The following is a 17,367-nucleotide window of genomic DNA, read 5'->3' as shown; positions in this document are numbered from 1 at the left end:
AACATGTTCAGGAGTGTCTAATATAAAGATGTATTTAAACTCCTCCAGATGGAATAACAGAGTCTAATGTACGATCATATGCTGCCTTGAGGATACATTTTAGCAGACCCAGGGATATAACACATTGCTGAGACCAGCTGCTTGAGAAACCCCTGAAGGCTTTAGCCATTCAGTCAGGCCTGGGTTAGCTACAGCATTTTCAAGTGTTGTAATGGCACCTGTAACCTTCAGGTTACAATGTAAAAAGATCTCTACTTGGTTGGATTTTTAGGCAAGGCTCAGATTTAATGCCTCGGAGTTTTAACTGCCCCGATTACATATGTTTTGGCTCTCTGGCCTCTTGAATTATTTAAATCAAAACAGAAGTTTTGCTTTGTTCTCAGGACATAAAGATGCAGCCTGATTTTTACCATACATGCATTTAGCTGTACTTTTATCCAGAAAAGGATTTGTACATCAAAATTTCACTCAGTGGAATAAAGACAATGTTCCCCTTTCTCTTTTGTGCTGAAACTGGAACTGAACAGGTTTGGGTTTTTTTTTTTTTTTAAGAAAAGAGTACATAAATAAAATCACAGAATCATCTAGGTTGGAAAAGACCTTGAAGATCATCTAGTCCAACCATTAACCTAACACTGACAGTTCCCAACTACACCATATCCCTCAGCGCTATGTCAACACGACTCTTAAACACCTCCAGGGATGGGGACTCCACCATCTCCCTGGGCAGCCCATTCTAACACCTAACAACCCGTTCTGTAAAGAAATACTTCCTAATATCCAGTCTAAACCTTCCCTGGTGCAACTTGAGGCCATTACCTCTTGTCCTATCGCTTGTTACTTGGTTAGAGACTCATCCCCAGCTCTCTGCAACCTCCTTTCAGGTAGTTGTAGAGGGTGATGAGGTCTCCCCTCAGTCTCCTCTTCTCCAGACTAAACAACCCCAGTTCCCTCAGTCGCTCCTCGTACAACATGTGCTCCAGACCCTTCACCAGCTTCGTTGCCCTTCTCTGGACACGCTCGAGTAATTCAATGTCCTTTTTGCAGGGGCCCAAAACTGAACACAGTAATTGAGGTGCGGCCTCACCAGGGCCGAGTACAGGGGCAAGATCACTTCCCTGTCCCTGCTGGCCACGCTATTTCTGATACAAGTCAGGATACCATTGGCCTTCTTGGCCACCTGGGCACACTGCTGGCTCATGTTCAGCCGGCTGTCAATCAACACCCCCAGGTCCCTCTCTGACTGGCAGCTCTCCAGCCACTCCTCTCCAAGCCTGTAGTGCTGCTGGGGGTTGTTGTGGCCCAAGTGCAGCACCCGGCATTTGGCCTTATTGAAACTCCTACAGTTGGCCTTAGCCCATCGCTCCAGCCTGTCCAGATCTCTCTGCAGAGCCTCCCTACCCTCGAGCAGATCAACACTCCCACCCAACTTGGCATCATCTGCAAACTTACTGAGGGTGCACTCGATCCCCTCGCCTAGATCATCAATAAAGATGTTAAACAGGAGTGGGCCCCAAAACCGAGCCCTGGGGGACACCGCTCGTGATCACCCACCAACTGGATTTAACTCTATTGACCACAACTCTTTGGGCCCAGCCATCCAGCCAGTTTTTTACCCAGCAAAGCGTGTGCCCATCCAAGCCACGAGCAGCCAGTTTCACTAGGGGAATGCTGTGGGAAACTGTGTCAAAGGCCTTACTAAAGTCAAGGTAGACAACATCCACAGCCTTTCCCTCATCCAGTAAGCAGGTTGCCCTGTCGTAGAAGGAGATCAGGTTTGTCAAGCAGGACCTGCCTTTCATAAACCCATGCTGACTGGGCCTGATCATCTGTTTGTCCTGCACATGTTGTATGATGGTACTCAGGATGAGCTGCTCCATCAGCTTCCCGGGCACCGAAGTCAAGCTGACAGGCCTGTAATTTCCCGGATCATCCTTCCGACCCTTCTTATATATGGGCGTCACATTGGCCAATTTCCAATCTGTCGGGACCTCCCCGGTCAGCCAGGACTGCTGGTAATGATGGAAAGCGGCTTGGCGAGCACCCCAGCCAGCTCCTTCAGCACCCTCGGGTGTATCCCATCTGGTCCCATAGACTTGTGTATGTCTATGGGATGCAGTAGGATTGTGGGGGGATCATTCTCCCAGTCTCTGTCTTCTGGCTGAGAAGGCTGGATTCCCTCAATACAACTAGTCTTGTTATTAAAGACTAAGGCGAAGAAGGCATTAAGCACCTCAGCCTTTTCCTCATCACTCGTTGCCATGTTTCCTCCTGCATCTAGCAGGTTTTGGCTTGAATTTTATGTGGCTTGGTGCTCTGGGATTGTTTTGTGGGTTTTTTTTTTTTTGCTTCTCACATATCAAGACAACTTGAGAAGATATTCACTGATAACTGTAATAAAATACAGTGCTCACATTCTTCTCAGTGTGGGGGCAATGCAGCACAGATGCATGTCATGGCTTTCAAAGAAACAGTGCACATGCAGATTCTGAAACTGCAACACTCAAGAAGGTAAAAAAACCAATTTGCTAAAAATTACTGCATACCAAGAGAGACCTGCTGGTTCAGTAGTGCTACTTCTTAACTCTTCCCCTGTCGAACTGTAGAGACAAAAGAGGCAGGAAAGAAGAATGCTGGGTTAGGAATGCTGATCTGGGTGTCACCAGTTAAGCCTGTACATGGGCAGAAGACTGCTCCCATAAAACAGGTAACAGTCCACACAAATACTGCTCCCTTTTTTCTGCTTCAAGGCTCAACCTTCTGTCTGTTCTGACACTGAGTGCATATTGCAGCCAGGTAGTCATCTTCACTGGCAAAGAGTACAGCTACTACAGAGCAGGTTCAGAGTGGGCAACATATATTCATTAGAACAAGGATGTCACATGTAAGAATGAAATAAAATACCTAATCTGTACAGTTAGAAGAACAGTCAAGTAGTAGATCCAAATATATCCATCAGTACTACGTATAATGAACATGCAAAAGCGACCACCAGGTTTGTTCCAAAACAGTTTCAACTGATGATCAGCTATAGCACAACAAAGTCTGTAGTACAAAGTTTATACCCAAACATTTGAGAACTATTCACCACCTTATTACTTCACACAAATAATACAGGTATTGGAAGTTACTTTTTTATGGCAGTACTGGCAAGTCATACAACCAACCCAATGACAGGGCAAGGAAATTTGACAGCACCTCCACTCCAAAACAGTACCTCCTGGCAGCTAAACTTTCTAACACAAAAGAGAATGGTAAAGCATTTCTAGAAATGGAAGTTTTCACTGAGTATACAAAACAATAATTTCCCTTATGCACTACACCAGGGACGTTGTAGTACCTAAACAAATCATGCTTCATCATTAGCATTTTACGAAGAGAACATATAGTTAACAAACTAGAAAACACCTACACACACACAATTCAAAATTGAAAACCTGCACAGCCTACCTCACGAGCACTAAAGCTCAATACCAAACACAAACTTCCAAATCTACAAGCCATTTATCTGTGAACTCCCATGGAGTGAACTGACTGTCCTTTTTCAGTTTGCTAAAACTGGGACCACCAGTGCACTGACTCTTAATATAAACTATCTCCTATTTAACCCAGGGAAACACAAACCAAGTAGAAATGAAAACAACTGACATCTGTCAGCAGGAAGGAGGGAATCAAATACTGTCCTAAGGTGAAGATTTCCAAGGCAACAGCTAATTTATTTGCTAACCCCAGCATTCAGTCACGCAGCCCCTCTTGCAAGCACTGACGTGTGTGAAACACTAACCTTCATAACTTCAACCTGCAGGTCTTCGTTGAGCGAAGGAGTCACTTTGACGGCATTCAGCATCTGATTAAGCAACTGTTTCTCATCTGAGTCTGTTTCCACGGATACAAATCTCTCATCAGACAGGAGCTTCTGCAGAGAGAAAATGGCAATGTAAGGGTTGACACAAAACTGCCTCTGCCCAATTCTGCTGTAAACTACTACACCTAAACCTATTTGGTACTATGGTGGCTACTACCTGTTCAGTACTACAGTGGCTAGATTTTCTATGTACAAATTCCAAATGGATCCAATAATACGAAATACAAAAGTACAGCAAAACTGGGAGATCTGTGCCACAATGAGGGGGCAGTTGACATCGTTTGAATCAGCTGCCATTCAGGTATCATCCTTCCCCATCCCACTTCTGCAGTGTCCAGAATAAATCAGACATCAGTAATTGACACAAGACATCATAAACCACTCCAAGTAATGATCTCAGCAAAACCTCTCAACATTTTAGAAGCAGGGAGAGTATGGAACCCTCACACACACCCCAAACCCAAAATCGAACACAAAAAACCCCCACTCAGGCTAGTATCCTGGCCTCAAACTAGTGCTATCAGATACCCTGTCCACCAGGAGACAGAGTCAGCTATCATCCCACTCAACTCTGATAAGGCACAGAGCACAAGCACTGTGGAGGTGGCACTTTTGATCACTGACAAGATGTGTGTTGTGTCATTCAGAAGTTGACTAATAATGGGTGCAATCAAGTCCTCAGGAGGAAGAGTACTGTTAGCAAGTGACTGGCATGAGGACCACAAACATACGTAGGAGTGCGTTCAATACAGATTGACTGAACTTCAGAGTGAATATTTTAGACTGATCAGATTTCCTTTGCCTGGAAAAAGCCAGTATCCGAGCCAGTATCTCCCAACATGGCCAATGGCACTATTTCCTCATAGTTCTACTAGAAATGCCTCTTCCATTTAGTCTATAACCACCTTCATAGGTGCCTCTTATTAGTGGCAGGCATCCTGCAATAGATGTACCTACTCAAGTCTTTTCCCAGATCCAATCTTCTTACAAGCTCCCATGACAGAGCAAAACTACCTTGTCTTAGTTCCCAGGAACACAACCTTGTTCTACCCCGGTGCAGACTTTGAGCAGCGCAATTCACCCTGTATGTTCTGCATCACTTCTATACTGATGCTCCTTCCCAGCTTCAACTCTGTAGCACATTTCACTGGTTCATTCCTACTTATTTGCTATGCTTGTACTGGTTTTGGCTGGGATAGAGTTAATCTTCTTCATAGGAGCTCATAGGGCGCTGTGTTTTGGATTTGTGACCAAAACAATGTTGATAACATAGCCACATTTTGGCTACTGCTGAGCAGCGCTCACGCAGCATCAGGGCCTTCTGTTTCTCACACTGGTGCCCCAGCAAGTAGGCTGGAGGTGCACAAGACGTTGGGAGGGGACATAGCTGGGACAGCTCACCCCCACTGACCAAAGGGATATTCCATACCCTATGACACCATGCTCAGCAATAAAAGCTGGGGAAAGAAAGAGGAAGCAGGGGCACAGGGACATTCAGAGTTAAGTCATTTGGCTTCTGAAGTAACCATTACATGTGATGGAGCCCTGCTTTACTGGAGATGGCTAAACACCTGCCTGCCAATGGGAAGTAATGAATGAATTCCTTATATTTTTGCTTGTGCACACAGTTTTGCTTTCCCTATTAAACTTTGTCCTAGCCCATTTTCTCACTTTTACCCTTCCAATTCTCTCCCCCATCCCACTGAGAAGGAGGGAGTGAGTGGCTGGGTAGGGCTGAGCTGCTATCCAGGGTTAACCCACAACATTTTAAAGAATTTCCCACATAGCAGAATATGAAGTGTTTTAGTACCATACAGCCTGATGAGAGTAACTCAATTTACAAGGAAAATAATAAGTTTTTCTATATAAAGGAGAATGTTTATTTTGGTATGAGAGATATAGAGCTGCTGGAGAGTCCAGGTAAGGGCTACTATGATGATGAAGGGACTGGAGCATCTCTCATGAAGAGAGGAGGAGAGAGCTGGGACTGTTTAATCTGGAGAAGAGAAGGCTCAGGGGGATCTCATCAGTGTGCATAAATACCCAAAGGGAGGGTGCAAAGAGAACAGAGCCAGGCTCTTTTCTGTGCCCAGTGACAGGGCAAGAAGCAATGGGCGCAAACTGAAACACAGGAGGTTTCCTCTGAACATCAGGAAACACTTTACTGTGAGGGTGACTGAGCACTGGCACAGGTTGCCCAGGGTGGCTGTGGAGTCTCCATCCCTGGAAATATTCAAAAACCATTTGGACATGGGCCTGGGCAACCTGCTCTAGGTGACCTTACTTAAGCACGGGGTTGGACCAGATGACTTCCAGAGGTCCCTGCTAACCTCCACCATTCTGTGACCCACTTCTGGCAAATTCAAGTTGTATCGCATTTTTTGTCTTTTATCGTATTTTTTAATTTATCTCCATAGCATCAGTAGTGTGGTTTGCTTTTTTGTCCTTCTTAAAACATCACATACCATAAAAGCAGGTGAAGGAACGGTATTGTTGCCTGGATTACCTTTTTGGGCTTCTAGATAGGAGGTAACACTCTTATTTAAGGTACCATGCTGCAAATCTGCAACTCTGCAATTCCAGTTCTTACAGTACTCAAGTGTATGTGCAGCAAGTTAGAAGAGTAAAAAGGTAAAATTTATCTTCACTGAGTGTCCCCATGGAAGCTATACTACAGTGGACATTGAGTCATTCATAATTCCTCCACTATTCTTGGTTGATCATCACTCTACAATGTTCTTCTAACAGGCATACCTGCACCGGTACAAGAGCAGACATATGTTCAAGTCCCACTAGTCTGCTGTTGCTTTCACTTTAAAAGCAACCCCTGGCCCCCACCTCCCACTTACCTGAAACACAGGGCACAGGATGTCAGAGTGGGACCAGAGTACTATGCTGCAAGAAGGTGAAACATGTCTTCTGGCAGAGCCCAATTATTACAGGAACCCTTCAGAAAGTACCCTTTTTCCTTAGCCAGAGCTTCCTACAACCATGTTGTGTCCCAAGATGGGGCACTCTCCAACCAAATGCCTGATACCTCATATGCCGAGTTAAGTGAATTTGAATGATCCACTTACACCCTTATACTCCCAAAACAACTTCATGCTTGCCCTCTGAGGGAGCAACTTCTTTCTGGAAAATGGTGGCATGCATGTTATGCTCCAGCAGTGTAACAGGCTTTTCTACAAACAGCATCCCCCTAGTGATAAGTATTTACTGATATGTACTCATTTGTCCAATTAAATGGAAGGTTAACTGCTTTAGTCTTTATACTGTCAAACCAGAGAGTCTTTTTGTTGCTTGTGCTGCACTGCTGTTTTCTTTTGCAATGTCATAAACTTCCAAATCAGATGCTACTCCTACTGTTTTCAGTGTACAAAAAACCCTGGAAAGTGCCCACACATAGAGAAGGCAGCTCCCAGATCCTTTATTAACTTCTCCATCTTTCAAGCACTGCAGTCCTCACTTATAATCAAAGGAAACAGCAAGACTTGACTCAGTTTAGTTTCTAAGACATTTAGCAGTGGCAAGGCTTACTGAAAGTAGCACAGGGCCACACAAGGAAGAATACATTCAACATTGAAAGCCAGGAACTCCCATCTATCTGCAGAACATTTTTAGCTTCTTCAGAATCACCAGCCTTTACATGCATCCTAACTTCTGATCACTGTTACAGAAACACAGACATTATTGTTAGGTCCACCCAAGGATAGACACTTTTTCTGTAGTATTTTTCAAAAGAAAAGTCTAGATTTTCTTGACACCCACTGCCTACTAACATACCTTCCCTCTACAGGCATACCTGCATCCCTGCTAAAGCCTGTTGGGCCAACTTCATGCTCTTTGATTCCAGAGCCAGTTGGAGAGGAAGGAGACACTTCTCCCTGCAGAAAATTAAAAAAAAAAAGTGAGAGGGAACAACAGAACTAAAATTGGCCAGAAGGGCTGTATCACTTTCAGTAAGATAACACTTGCATGCAGTAATCAAGAAGAATTTCACAACTCTGTGAAGCACTTCTACCCTCTAAAGAAAGCTGGCATATTTCTTCACATACTGTTAAGAATGGCTTTTTAATTGAAATTTCACAGAATACTTCCCAACTGTTAGCCCTCTGCGTGAATGTGCAATGCATAAAGAAGGGATTCACAGATCACTAGTGGTCCTTCAACTCAGCTTGATAAGCATTACACTTCAGTCACTTACCTTCTGTTTAATATTCAAGTTGCCAGAAAAGTGGTTTCATAATCCATTTCTATTAGTCAAGTTTTGGTCTGTGGCCTCCTCTACAGTACAGTGTGTGCCCTGTCATGTTAGCTCCCTGCAACTATAAATGGTGTAGACAAAAGCAAATGTGCACTAACGAGTATGGTTTACGCCTGAATTAGCATGTGCTAGAACTATGACTAAGCTGTACTTTGATTACAGAATAACAACATTGTTTGAATATTAAAATAAATCACTAATGAGGATATTACTTTAGATGCTTTTGACTCAGTGCTCAGATACTGAATTTTTCATTTGGTGACCAAACCAAACAGTGCCTGGAGCTGTGACTTCTTTCTTTACTCCTTGCTTCTTATCAGAGAAGGGCTGCAGCATCTGATGAACACCTAGTAACCACAAGCCCTTTAAGCAAATCCTGCTAGTTGGCAGGTAGCTCATTCCTGAGCAGATACTCAGCCCATGTCCAACTGCAGGGCCCCTGAAGGTTTGCAACACTTCACTGGGTCACATATATAAGAGGCACTTACCTGTACATACAGAGTCTATTTTTGCATTTGTATAGACATACTTGCTTATGGCAAACCATTCTGTGCCAGTCCTAAGGAGTCTTAGTTCTCCAACTGTCTGCATTGCACCCAAGGAGCCCTTTTGGAATCGTATTAATTTCTTCCCCATGGAGACAAATGTGTGCAAGGTAGGAAACAGAAAACAACCAGCTGAGTCTTTCCCTACACAACTGGAATCCAACAAGCTCTGACTTGTTCTATTTGGAGTGTTCTTCTTTGTCAAGTCTCAATGCAGTCAAACACACACCCAAACCCCCTATCTTTTCAAAGCAGAGTCAAAACAAAAAATTTTCCCTCTTTTGTTCCTGTGAGCTGCCTTTGACCTGAACTCACTTAGCTTCAGTTGACCCAATGATAAATAGTTTATTGCCCAAAAGTAGATAAAAAGCATTGACTAACTCTCCTACAGCTCTAAAAGTTCAAGTTCTGACACAAACGAAACACATGCAGTAGACTAGTGTGCATATTCTGCTCCTCTCACAAATCCTCCCTTCATAACTAGCTAAGGAGAAGCCCTAGGTTAGAGCACTAGCGATTACTGGAGTTTCAGACGTACTGTCAAAGCTATCTATTCATGCTCTGCCACAGTCTGCCCATAACCTACCAACCTTCCTCCAAAACTGGCAGTCTACAACCTGAACCACTTTTTAAAAAGCTTAAATGGAGATTACCAAACACTAGCCATCTCAGCTTTGAGGAACCTAACTTGTAACTCCTTCAGTGGATCCTGCTTGCAGAGGGGACTGAATGTCCACTCTGAAAAGTCAGCTCTATTTTGGGCGTGTTCAGTTGGTATTCCTTTCTCTCTACCTTTCCCAAAAAAGCACAAGTCACAAGCTACCCCAAGGGGCACAAATCTGCTATTTGCTCTTTGAAAAGCAACCCCTTCCTTTAATGATAAAGACTTGAGAGTCACAAGCATGGCTCGTTAAGCAATCTAGCAAGCTTCTGTACTTGGCAAACAGCTCTTTAGAATCTGCAGACCTTTTCATATTTGTACCTTCTTTCCAGGTTATGGGAATGTGGCATAACAGCACAAGACGTTTTTTAAAAGAAACATGAATTACGCAGATTTCTAAAGAACTTGAAGCAGACTACATGCGTTTCTTAAAATAGGTTTCTAACTAAAAGCTAACCATTTGCTTCATTTAGGATATTCTGAGAAACAGGCAGGCACACAGCCCAATTTCCTCAGAAGTTCCTTTCTTGAATGTCTCTGGAATCAAGTTAACTAGAAGGACTCTTAAAACCTGTGAGTTTAGCATCCAAAACAGCTTGAACCACAGAACATCTAGGAAATATTTCGTTATAGAGTATTGTATCATCCAGATCTACAGAAACTGCCAAAACATCTACTCCCGGGTTCAGACAGTAATCCTCTAGCCATTATGGAGCTGGCTACTGCCTATGTATCTAGCCCAGCTTTGCCTCGACCTGGGAACATGTGTAGCATGCAGGTAAATTGTGATAGGACTCTCTAGTTTAGAGAAGTGCCACAGCAATGCACCTCTAACCCACAAAGCACCTTTAAGTGTTAACTTTTACGTTGTGACTTCAACATACTCTTTTAAAAGAAGTTGTCACTATCACCCTCTGGGAGAGAACTCACGTTTGAAATTAGTAGATCAACAGGTGCCAAAACAAGGTACCTGTGCATTAACTGGTACTCAATCAGCCAGACACACACAGGAAAACACAAAGAAAAAAAAAAAATCACAATAGTGTATAGTAGTAACTGCAGGGATGCTAAAAACTGATGATGATTTAGACCTGCACCTCTTCAGGGCAGAACGCCACATTTCTTTTACACTTTCTACAGTTCACTACAACAGCATATAAATGTTTGGGTCATTATTAATACACACTCACCTTAGTCTCACATTAAAGTGCACGGGAACTGGGAGGTGAGGGAAAAGGGAAGGCAGTCATAAGCCACTGGAGTGGATCCAGTTCAGTTTCATTGTAATGAAGACAGGTGGGAGCTCCTATGGCTTATGTGTAGCTACCCTGCACATCAGCATGTTGCCTACCATCTGTCATCACATACTGCAATGAGCAGAGAACGAGAGCTGTTTCTTGAGATATGTCCCAAAATGAATAGGAAAAAATGACAAACAGGAGGATGGAAATTAGAACAGATTCAATTAGCTGAACTTCCCATCCTCACTAAAAATGTTTAGCTGAAAAATCTAATTAAGGTTGCTGCAGCCTGTGTTCCCACTGTATTCTCCAAGAAAATGAATCGCCATTGTGCCATTTCCTGCCCTTGTTACACACTCAGTCAATTAGATCTCTACCATTTCTATCCTACAGCTAAAAAAACACTTGCACAGATACCTCATAATGTTTGATTGGCTTGAACATCTTCCACACTTCAGTTTGACCTGCCATTTAAATGCATCATCTGCTAGTATGAGAACACAGAAGGATGCAGCAGATAATCCTCAAGCAGAATGGGAGAGGATGATGTAAATTATCACAGTTGGTCCCTGCTAAGGTCTACCACTTAAGAACTGGGTTCAATAAGGCTGCACAAGAGATAATGCAGACCAGAATTTGATCTCAGAGTGCAATGAAGAAAGGGATTGATGTTTCCTCTTATACCTTACAGCCCTTTTATAATTCCATCCTATTTTGAGTGATCCCACACCATGGGATCACATTGCTTACTCCACTGTCTGCAGTTCTATACTGTCAAGTGACCATTCAGGTTACACATGTAAGATATTTTACATACATGAAGTTCTCAGAATAAGCCGGTGTACATCAATACACTTCAAAACATGCTTAAGAATGTTTTCCATCTATATTACTGTACAGAAACTAGTTTCATATTGGAACTCATAAGTTTTCAGACCAATACACACAGGTGTGGACATATATACACGTACAGTTTTAAGGACAAATAACCCTGAATGAGCCAAGTCAAGTATAACACTGAGAGGGCATAAAAGGAAAGGAGCACCTTTGACTTGGAGGAGTGGAAGCTACCAAAAGCTTCAGGATAAGGTATCCTGGGCATTGACAGATGAAACAAAGCAATGAAAACAGAAGCTAGAGGAAAGAAAGAAGTGGAGATGCTGTAAAGAAGGACTGATAGTGAAGAAAAAGGATGCACTCAGATAAGTGGTGTACTATGCTGGAATCCCCACTAATTGCCTTGTTTGCATATGTCCACATAGCAGTGCCCTCAAAACCAAACCAAAACAAACACACCCCCCACCTCCTCACAAAAAGACGAGGGAAAAAAAAAAACCACCACAAAAACAAAGAGAGGCAGCAGTAACAGATCCTGGCTTTAGAGTTCTTTCCCTGACAGTGGAAGAGAAAACAGGGATCACTCTTTACCCACAGCTGTTCTCTGAGGTCACCTGTGCAAAGGATATGGTGAGAGCCACTACAGAATGAGGGTCTGCAAGAATGATTACACAGTACGGAAGGTAATTGCAGAGACATAAAACAGCTTTCTTAATCACAGTGTTCCTATTCAAATATGGTATAACACATAAATACTGAACAAATAAGTATAACATGATGGCAGCCCCCTCCATTCAAAACAAAGAGTACCAAGCACCCTCCTGTCCTGACCCAGAAGACCAATTTAAGAAAAAAAAAATTAACATATATATATTCTAAGGTTACTAGAAATCAGCAGTCATTTGCACTAACAGGCACTCCATCAGAGAAAACAGCATTTGGTAAGTGTGGACCTTGTTACGTACAGAACAGTAAACAGACAACACCAAGAACAAACACTCAGTCCTATTCCTACTGAGGCTACCTGGAGTTTTGTCACTAGACCTCCATAGTATCTGGACTGAATCCTAAGTGACCTGCCCAGGGTCAAGCAGAAAGGTCAGAGACAGAACCAAGTGTGTAATCCAGGACCAGTATCTTCAGGAGCACAGGTTTCCTTCCTGAGCTACCCCAGTCCATGACTGTCAGCTTCAACTGCAGAATGAGTCATGAGAATGTAAATAGCCTTTATATTCAGCATGCTGGGTTACAACGACCTTTCTAGTCATCTGAGTTTGCCATGGCTCATCAACCTACTTCTTTCCCTGCACGTCTGTCACTAGGGATGCTATGACAGGTCAGTTAAAACAGACTGCCAAAAAGGTCAGAGCAAGACAGATTACTATTGTAAGTAGAGAGATCATAAAAATTTTCTATCCTCACTGTAGTAGAAAAACGCTTTAGTGAGAAGAGAATAATGGTTTATTAATTCACTCTCATGATGAAAGCTGTAATGAAGATAGGAGATGGCCCAATCTTAACTCCTCCTTGTTAAGGGACTGGAATACAGTCTCATGGCCCAAGTTCACCTCCACCATACTGACTTAGGGAAGGGGACGCTATAAACGAAGTACTTGTCACCACTGTAAAAGTTATTTCCCTTCACGTAAATGGTGATAACCATATTAATTTTCAGAAACAGGATTAAAAATAAGACATCTATCTGCATCATCTTCCCCCTGAAAATTACATAGGAGGAGCAAAATTCAGAACCTCAGGGCCTTACTAGCATGTAATTTGCATTCCATAACGTAATTCACAGCCCAGTCAAAGAACAGATAAGCATTTGATTCACAGCTGTTGCCATTTTCTGATACACTGTTTGTTAGGCAAGATAACAGTCACAGCCAGAGTGACATTTTTCAGTCAGAGTAACACTGACAGCTGAGAAGAGCTTCCCAGTCTTGGCTGCTTAAAACAAACAAAGTATCACAGCCTGTAACTCCATTAGCCTCACTTATGCAAGCAGAAAAGTTGTCTCACCATGAGAGAATAAATGGTAAAGATGAATTCTCAAAATTCTGTACTCCCTTAAATTGGAATGGGCTTAAATTGGAATGGGCTGCCCAGGGCAGTGGTAGAGTCCCTATGCCTGGAGGTGTTTAAGAGTCGGGTTGACATAGCACTTAGGGATATGAATCATAGAATCATTCAGGTTGGAAAAGACCCTTGGGATCATCGACTCCAACCATCAGCCCTACTCTACAAAGTCCTCCCCTACACCATATCCCCCAACATCTCATCTAAATGACCCTTAAACACATTCAACCACCTCCCTGGGCAGCCTATTCCACTGTCTGACCACTCTTTCTGTGAAAAATTTTTTCCTAATGTCCAGTCTAAACCTCCCCTGTTGGAGTTTAAAGCCGTTCCCTCTTGTTCTGTCACTAATCACCTGTGAGAAGAGACCAGCCCCAACCTCTCTACAATGTCCTTTCAGGTAGTTGTAGAGAGCGATGAGGTCTCCCCTCAGCCTTCTATTCCTCAAACTAAACAGTCCCAGCTCCTTCAATCTCTCCTCATAGGATTTGTTCTCCAGGCCCTTCACCAGCTTCGTTGCCCTCCTCTGCACTCGCTCCAGCACCTCGATATCTCTCTCATATTGAGGTGCCCAAAACTGGACACAATACTCCAGGTGTGGCCTCACCAGTGCAGAGTACAGGGGGACCATCACCTCCCTACTTCTGCTGGTCACACTATTTCTAATACAAGCCAGGATGCCGTTGGCTTTCTTGGTGTGGTGGTTTAGCCCCTGCCGGGGTCTGAGACCACGCGGCCGCTGACCCTCCCCCACAAAGGGAGTGAAATACAAAGCCCCAAGACTGAAATAAGGAAAGGTTTAATACAACAGTGCAATAGCAACACAACCAACAACAACAATAACAATAACAGTAATAGTGATAGCAATGAACAGAGCAAAATAGCTACCAAATACAGCAGTTTGAAGCACGATGTACAAAACCACGAGTGCACCGCGCTCCCACGCCAGGAAAAATGTGACCTGCCAGGATGTGATGTCCGCATGGTATCTGAATAACCCGGCTAGAGCTCCCCCCCCACTGCTGGGGAAACTTAACCCTATCCTGGTTAAACCAGGACACTTGGCCACCTGGGCACACTGCCGGCTCATGTTCAGCTATTTGTCGATTAGAACCCCCAGATCCTTTTCTTCCACACAGCTCTCCAGCCACACCTCCCCAAGCCTGTAGCGATGCATGGGGTTGTTGTGGCCCAAGTGCAGGACCTGGCACTTGGCCTTCTTGAAAATCATCCCAGTGATGTTGGCCCACTGATCCAATCTATCCAAGTCTCTCTGTAGTGCCTCTCTATCTTCATGCATATGGTGTAGTTGAGAATGGTCAGTGTTAGGTTAATGGTTGGACCAGATGATCTTCAAGGTCTTTTCCAACCTAGATGATTATGTGATTCTGTGAAATAAACCAAACAGAAGCAAATACTGTCCCTACACAAAAGGGGATGATTTCATTTGTGTAAAACAAATTCCAGTGGTGTATATATGAACAAATGTACATATAGAAGTAGAAATATCCATAACTCTTCTTTTCCTGTGCTAGCCTAGAGAACATTGATAAAAGACTCCACCAACGTTATGGTTTGTAATGGAAGTACTTAAAACCTGGAGGAGGAACAGAATATAAATACATTCTTTTTCAAACAACAGCTCTTCAAGAAGAAAGGAGATTTTAAGTCCTTGCTCACATTCTAGAGAAATTATTAATTTTAACTGCAGCAGAAATATGACTGTCCCACTTACAAAGAGTATTACAGTCGAGCTCAGACAGAAGTTTGGACTTTGCTGCGTATAAATATAGGGCAAGTTCTCATGCCTCCACAGTGCAGGAAGTCAGACCAGATGACTACAACAGACCCCTCCAGCACTAAAATATGTATCTCTATGCAAATACAAGTTTGTTGATAGCACTCAGAGACCTCTTAGAGCAATCTGAAGCCTTCCAGTTAGAACCCTTCTTTTCAGGAAAAAATAAAAGAACAATAAATTATCTTTATGATGCTGTACCACTACAAGATGATCATGCTCTGTTAGACAACTTCAGTATTACAGTGCTACATAAGAACAAGCAAGCAGTCGGAATTGCAGTTTACAGGTTCTGATAAAAAACAGTTGAGAGATTGCTGTCATACTATGTTGGTATAAATTCTGACTTGCTTCAGCAGGGCCAGGATTTTACTCCAGTTACTCACAAGCATAGACGCATGTGTGCATGTTTCCCATGTCAAGAGATTTGCCTCTCACATAACCAGGTGAAGGTCCACCTTTACTAATAACTTTAAAATTTTTGGTTGAAAGCATTTTCATTTTTCTTCCTCACTACTTGCAGCTTCTTTTTTTTTAAAAAAAAAAAGGTCTTTTTTTTTTCTCCTCTCACACTACAAAACTCTTCACTTTTATCCAGTTACAATGGAAAGGCTTCTTTTCACCTGACTTGAGGTTTAACTCTCCTTTTCCTTCCATATCTGATTCTCTCTCACCTCAGCTGCTGACATCAGCTCTCTCTTGGAGTTCCCTCTGGGTCTCTACTCCAGCTCAGTATTTCATTTTTCCTTCCTCTTTGCTTCACATATTTCCTCTTCCCTTCAATTCTTTTGCTTTTCAAATCAAGACACAAAGTAATCACTTCACCCAACACTTAAATGAACCTGTCTGTGGAGGGAAGTATATGAGTTGCTTATCAGAGGACCCTTAATGACACAGGGAAAAGGAAGTGAGGAATAATGCCTAAATGTAACTTCATACAGTTTGTTAGCTAGAACTTTAACATTTTTACAACCTTGAATGTTGAATGAGACTGAAATTTAATACTGCTTGTTACTAAAAAAGTCACACAGTGACATTTCTAATTTTTGTTATTTACATACTTTCCAAGAGAAATGGATTTGCCTAACAGCAGAAGTACAGCTCTACTCATGGGACAGGCAAATGTGAACAATTTAATCTTCCATCCAGCCTAATGCAGCCGAGACCACAGAATTCATACAATCATAATTAAATAGCTCAGCACAGTCACTCTGCTGGAGAGCACTTCTAAGGTCATTTGCTTCCTTGCTATACTCTCTAATAACATCCTGATTTCAACACAAACACAAAGTTCCCAGATAGGAGCCTGACACTGTTGTCAAGATAAAACCAAAACAGAACAAAACCAAACCATAAGCACAAAATGTACCTTTGCTTGAGAGGAGAGGAAGAGAGACAACAAAAGATTCTACACAATATTAAAGTGGACAAGGCCAAAATAATAATCATGATGCTTCCAAAGCTGTAGTGTAATCTCTCTGTGATAGGTTATCATCACTCTCCCTAGAACATCCACTCCAGCAGATTTTTGCCCTTTGTGCACAAGGTATGACAGTCACTTACTAACTCTTAAGGAATTTGATGACACATGTAAACCTCACAAGGTCTTAATTATAAAGCAGTCTGTATCCTTTAGGTGATTTTATTGACTATCATTTGAAGTACAGCATGAAGATGAGGCGAGAGGCAGAGTATTCATCCTTACTGTACACCTCCTGGCCTTAGCTGGAGCACACACTGGACTTGTTCAGCCTACAATTTTGAAAACTTATCAGGCTATTCCATGAAACCTCTCTTCCCTATATTTGGTAAGTCTGGAAGGGAAGCTAAGGATTTTTCCAGTAAAAACATTTTTGTTTCAAAATTTCAGTACACTGAAAACATCAAATAAAGCATCTTATGAGAATTAAACTTCCATCAGAAGTTGTTTTATAATGCTGGGACTGGGTAGCATTGAGGGGACAGAAGAGAGACACAAAGGTACTATAGCACAGACATCTTGCAAATGACCTTATTTTCTCCATTACAGCTGGATGGCCTAGAGTTAGTTACAAAAGTCTGATGAAGAAATGGGAGG

The 17,367-nt window shown here is 42.7% G+C and overlaps 1 protein-coding gene across 7 annotated transcripts in view; it reads right to left on the bottom strand.

Annotated features, from left to right (window-relative positions):
- The window catches only part of ARFGEF3 (ARFGEF family member 3), a 98,915-nt gene that overhangs the window by 72,239 nt on the left and 9,309 nt on the right, over window positions 1–17,367 (bottom strand). For all 7 annotated transcript variants that reach the window (XM_074862641.1, XM_074862639.1, XM_074862640.1 and 4 more), the window contains exons 3-4: window positions 7,668–7,749; window positions 3,785–3,916 (exon numbers count right to left, since the gene is read on the bottom strand). In XM_074862641.1, the coding sequence (XP_074718742.1) occupies window positions 3,785–3,916; window positions 7,668–7,749 (214 nt within the window). The remainder of the gene's footprint in view (window positions 1–3,784; window positions 3,917–7,667; window positions 7,750–17,367) is intronic.

The sequence above is a fragment of the Strix uralensis genome, chromosome 3 (genome assembly GCF_047716275.1).
Source record: "Strix uralensis isolate ZFMK-TIS-50842 chromosome 3, bStrUra1, whole genome shotgun sequence".
In the NCBI taxonomy this organism is placed as follows: Eukaryota; Metazoa; Chordata; class Aves; order Strigiformes; family Strigidae; genus Strix; species Strix uralensis.
Note: the sequence above shows the minus strand (reverse complement) of the source record. Positions and strands in the feature narration are given on the sequence as shown.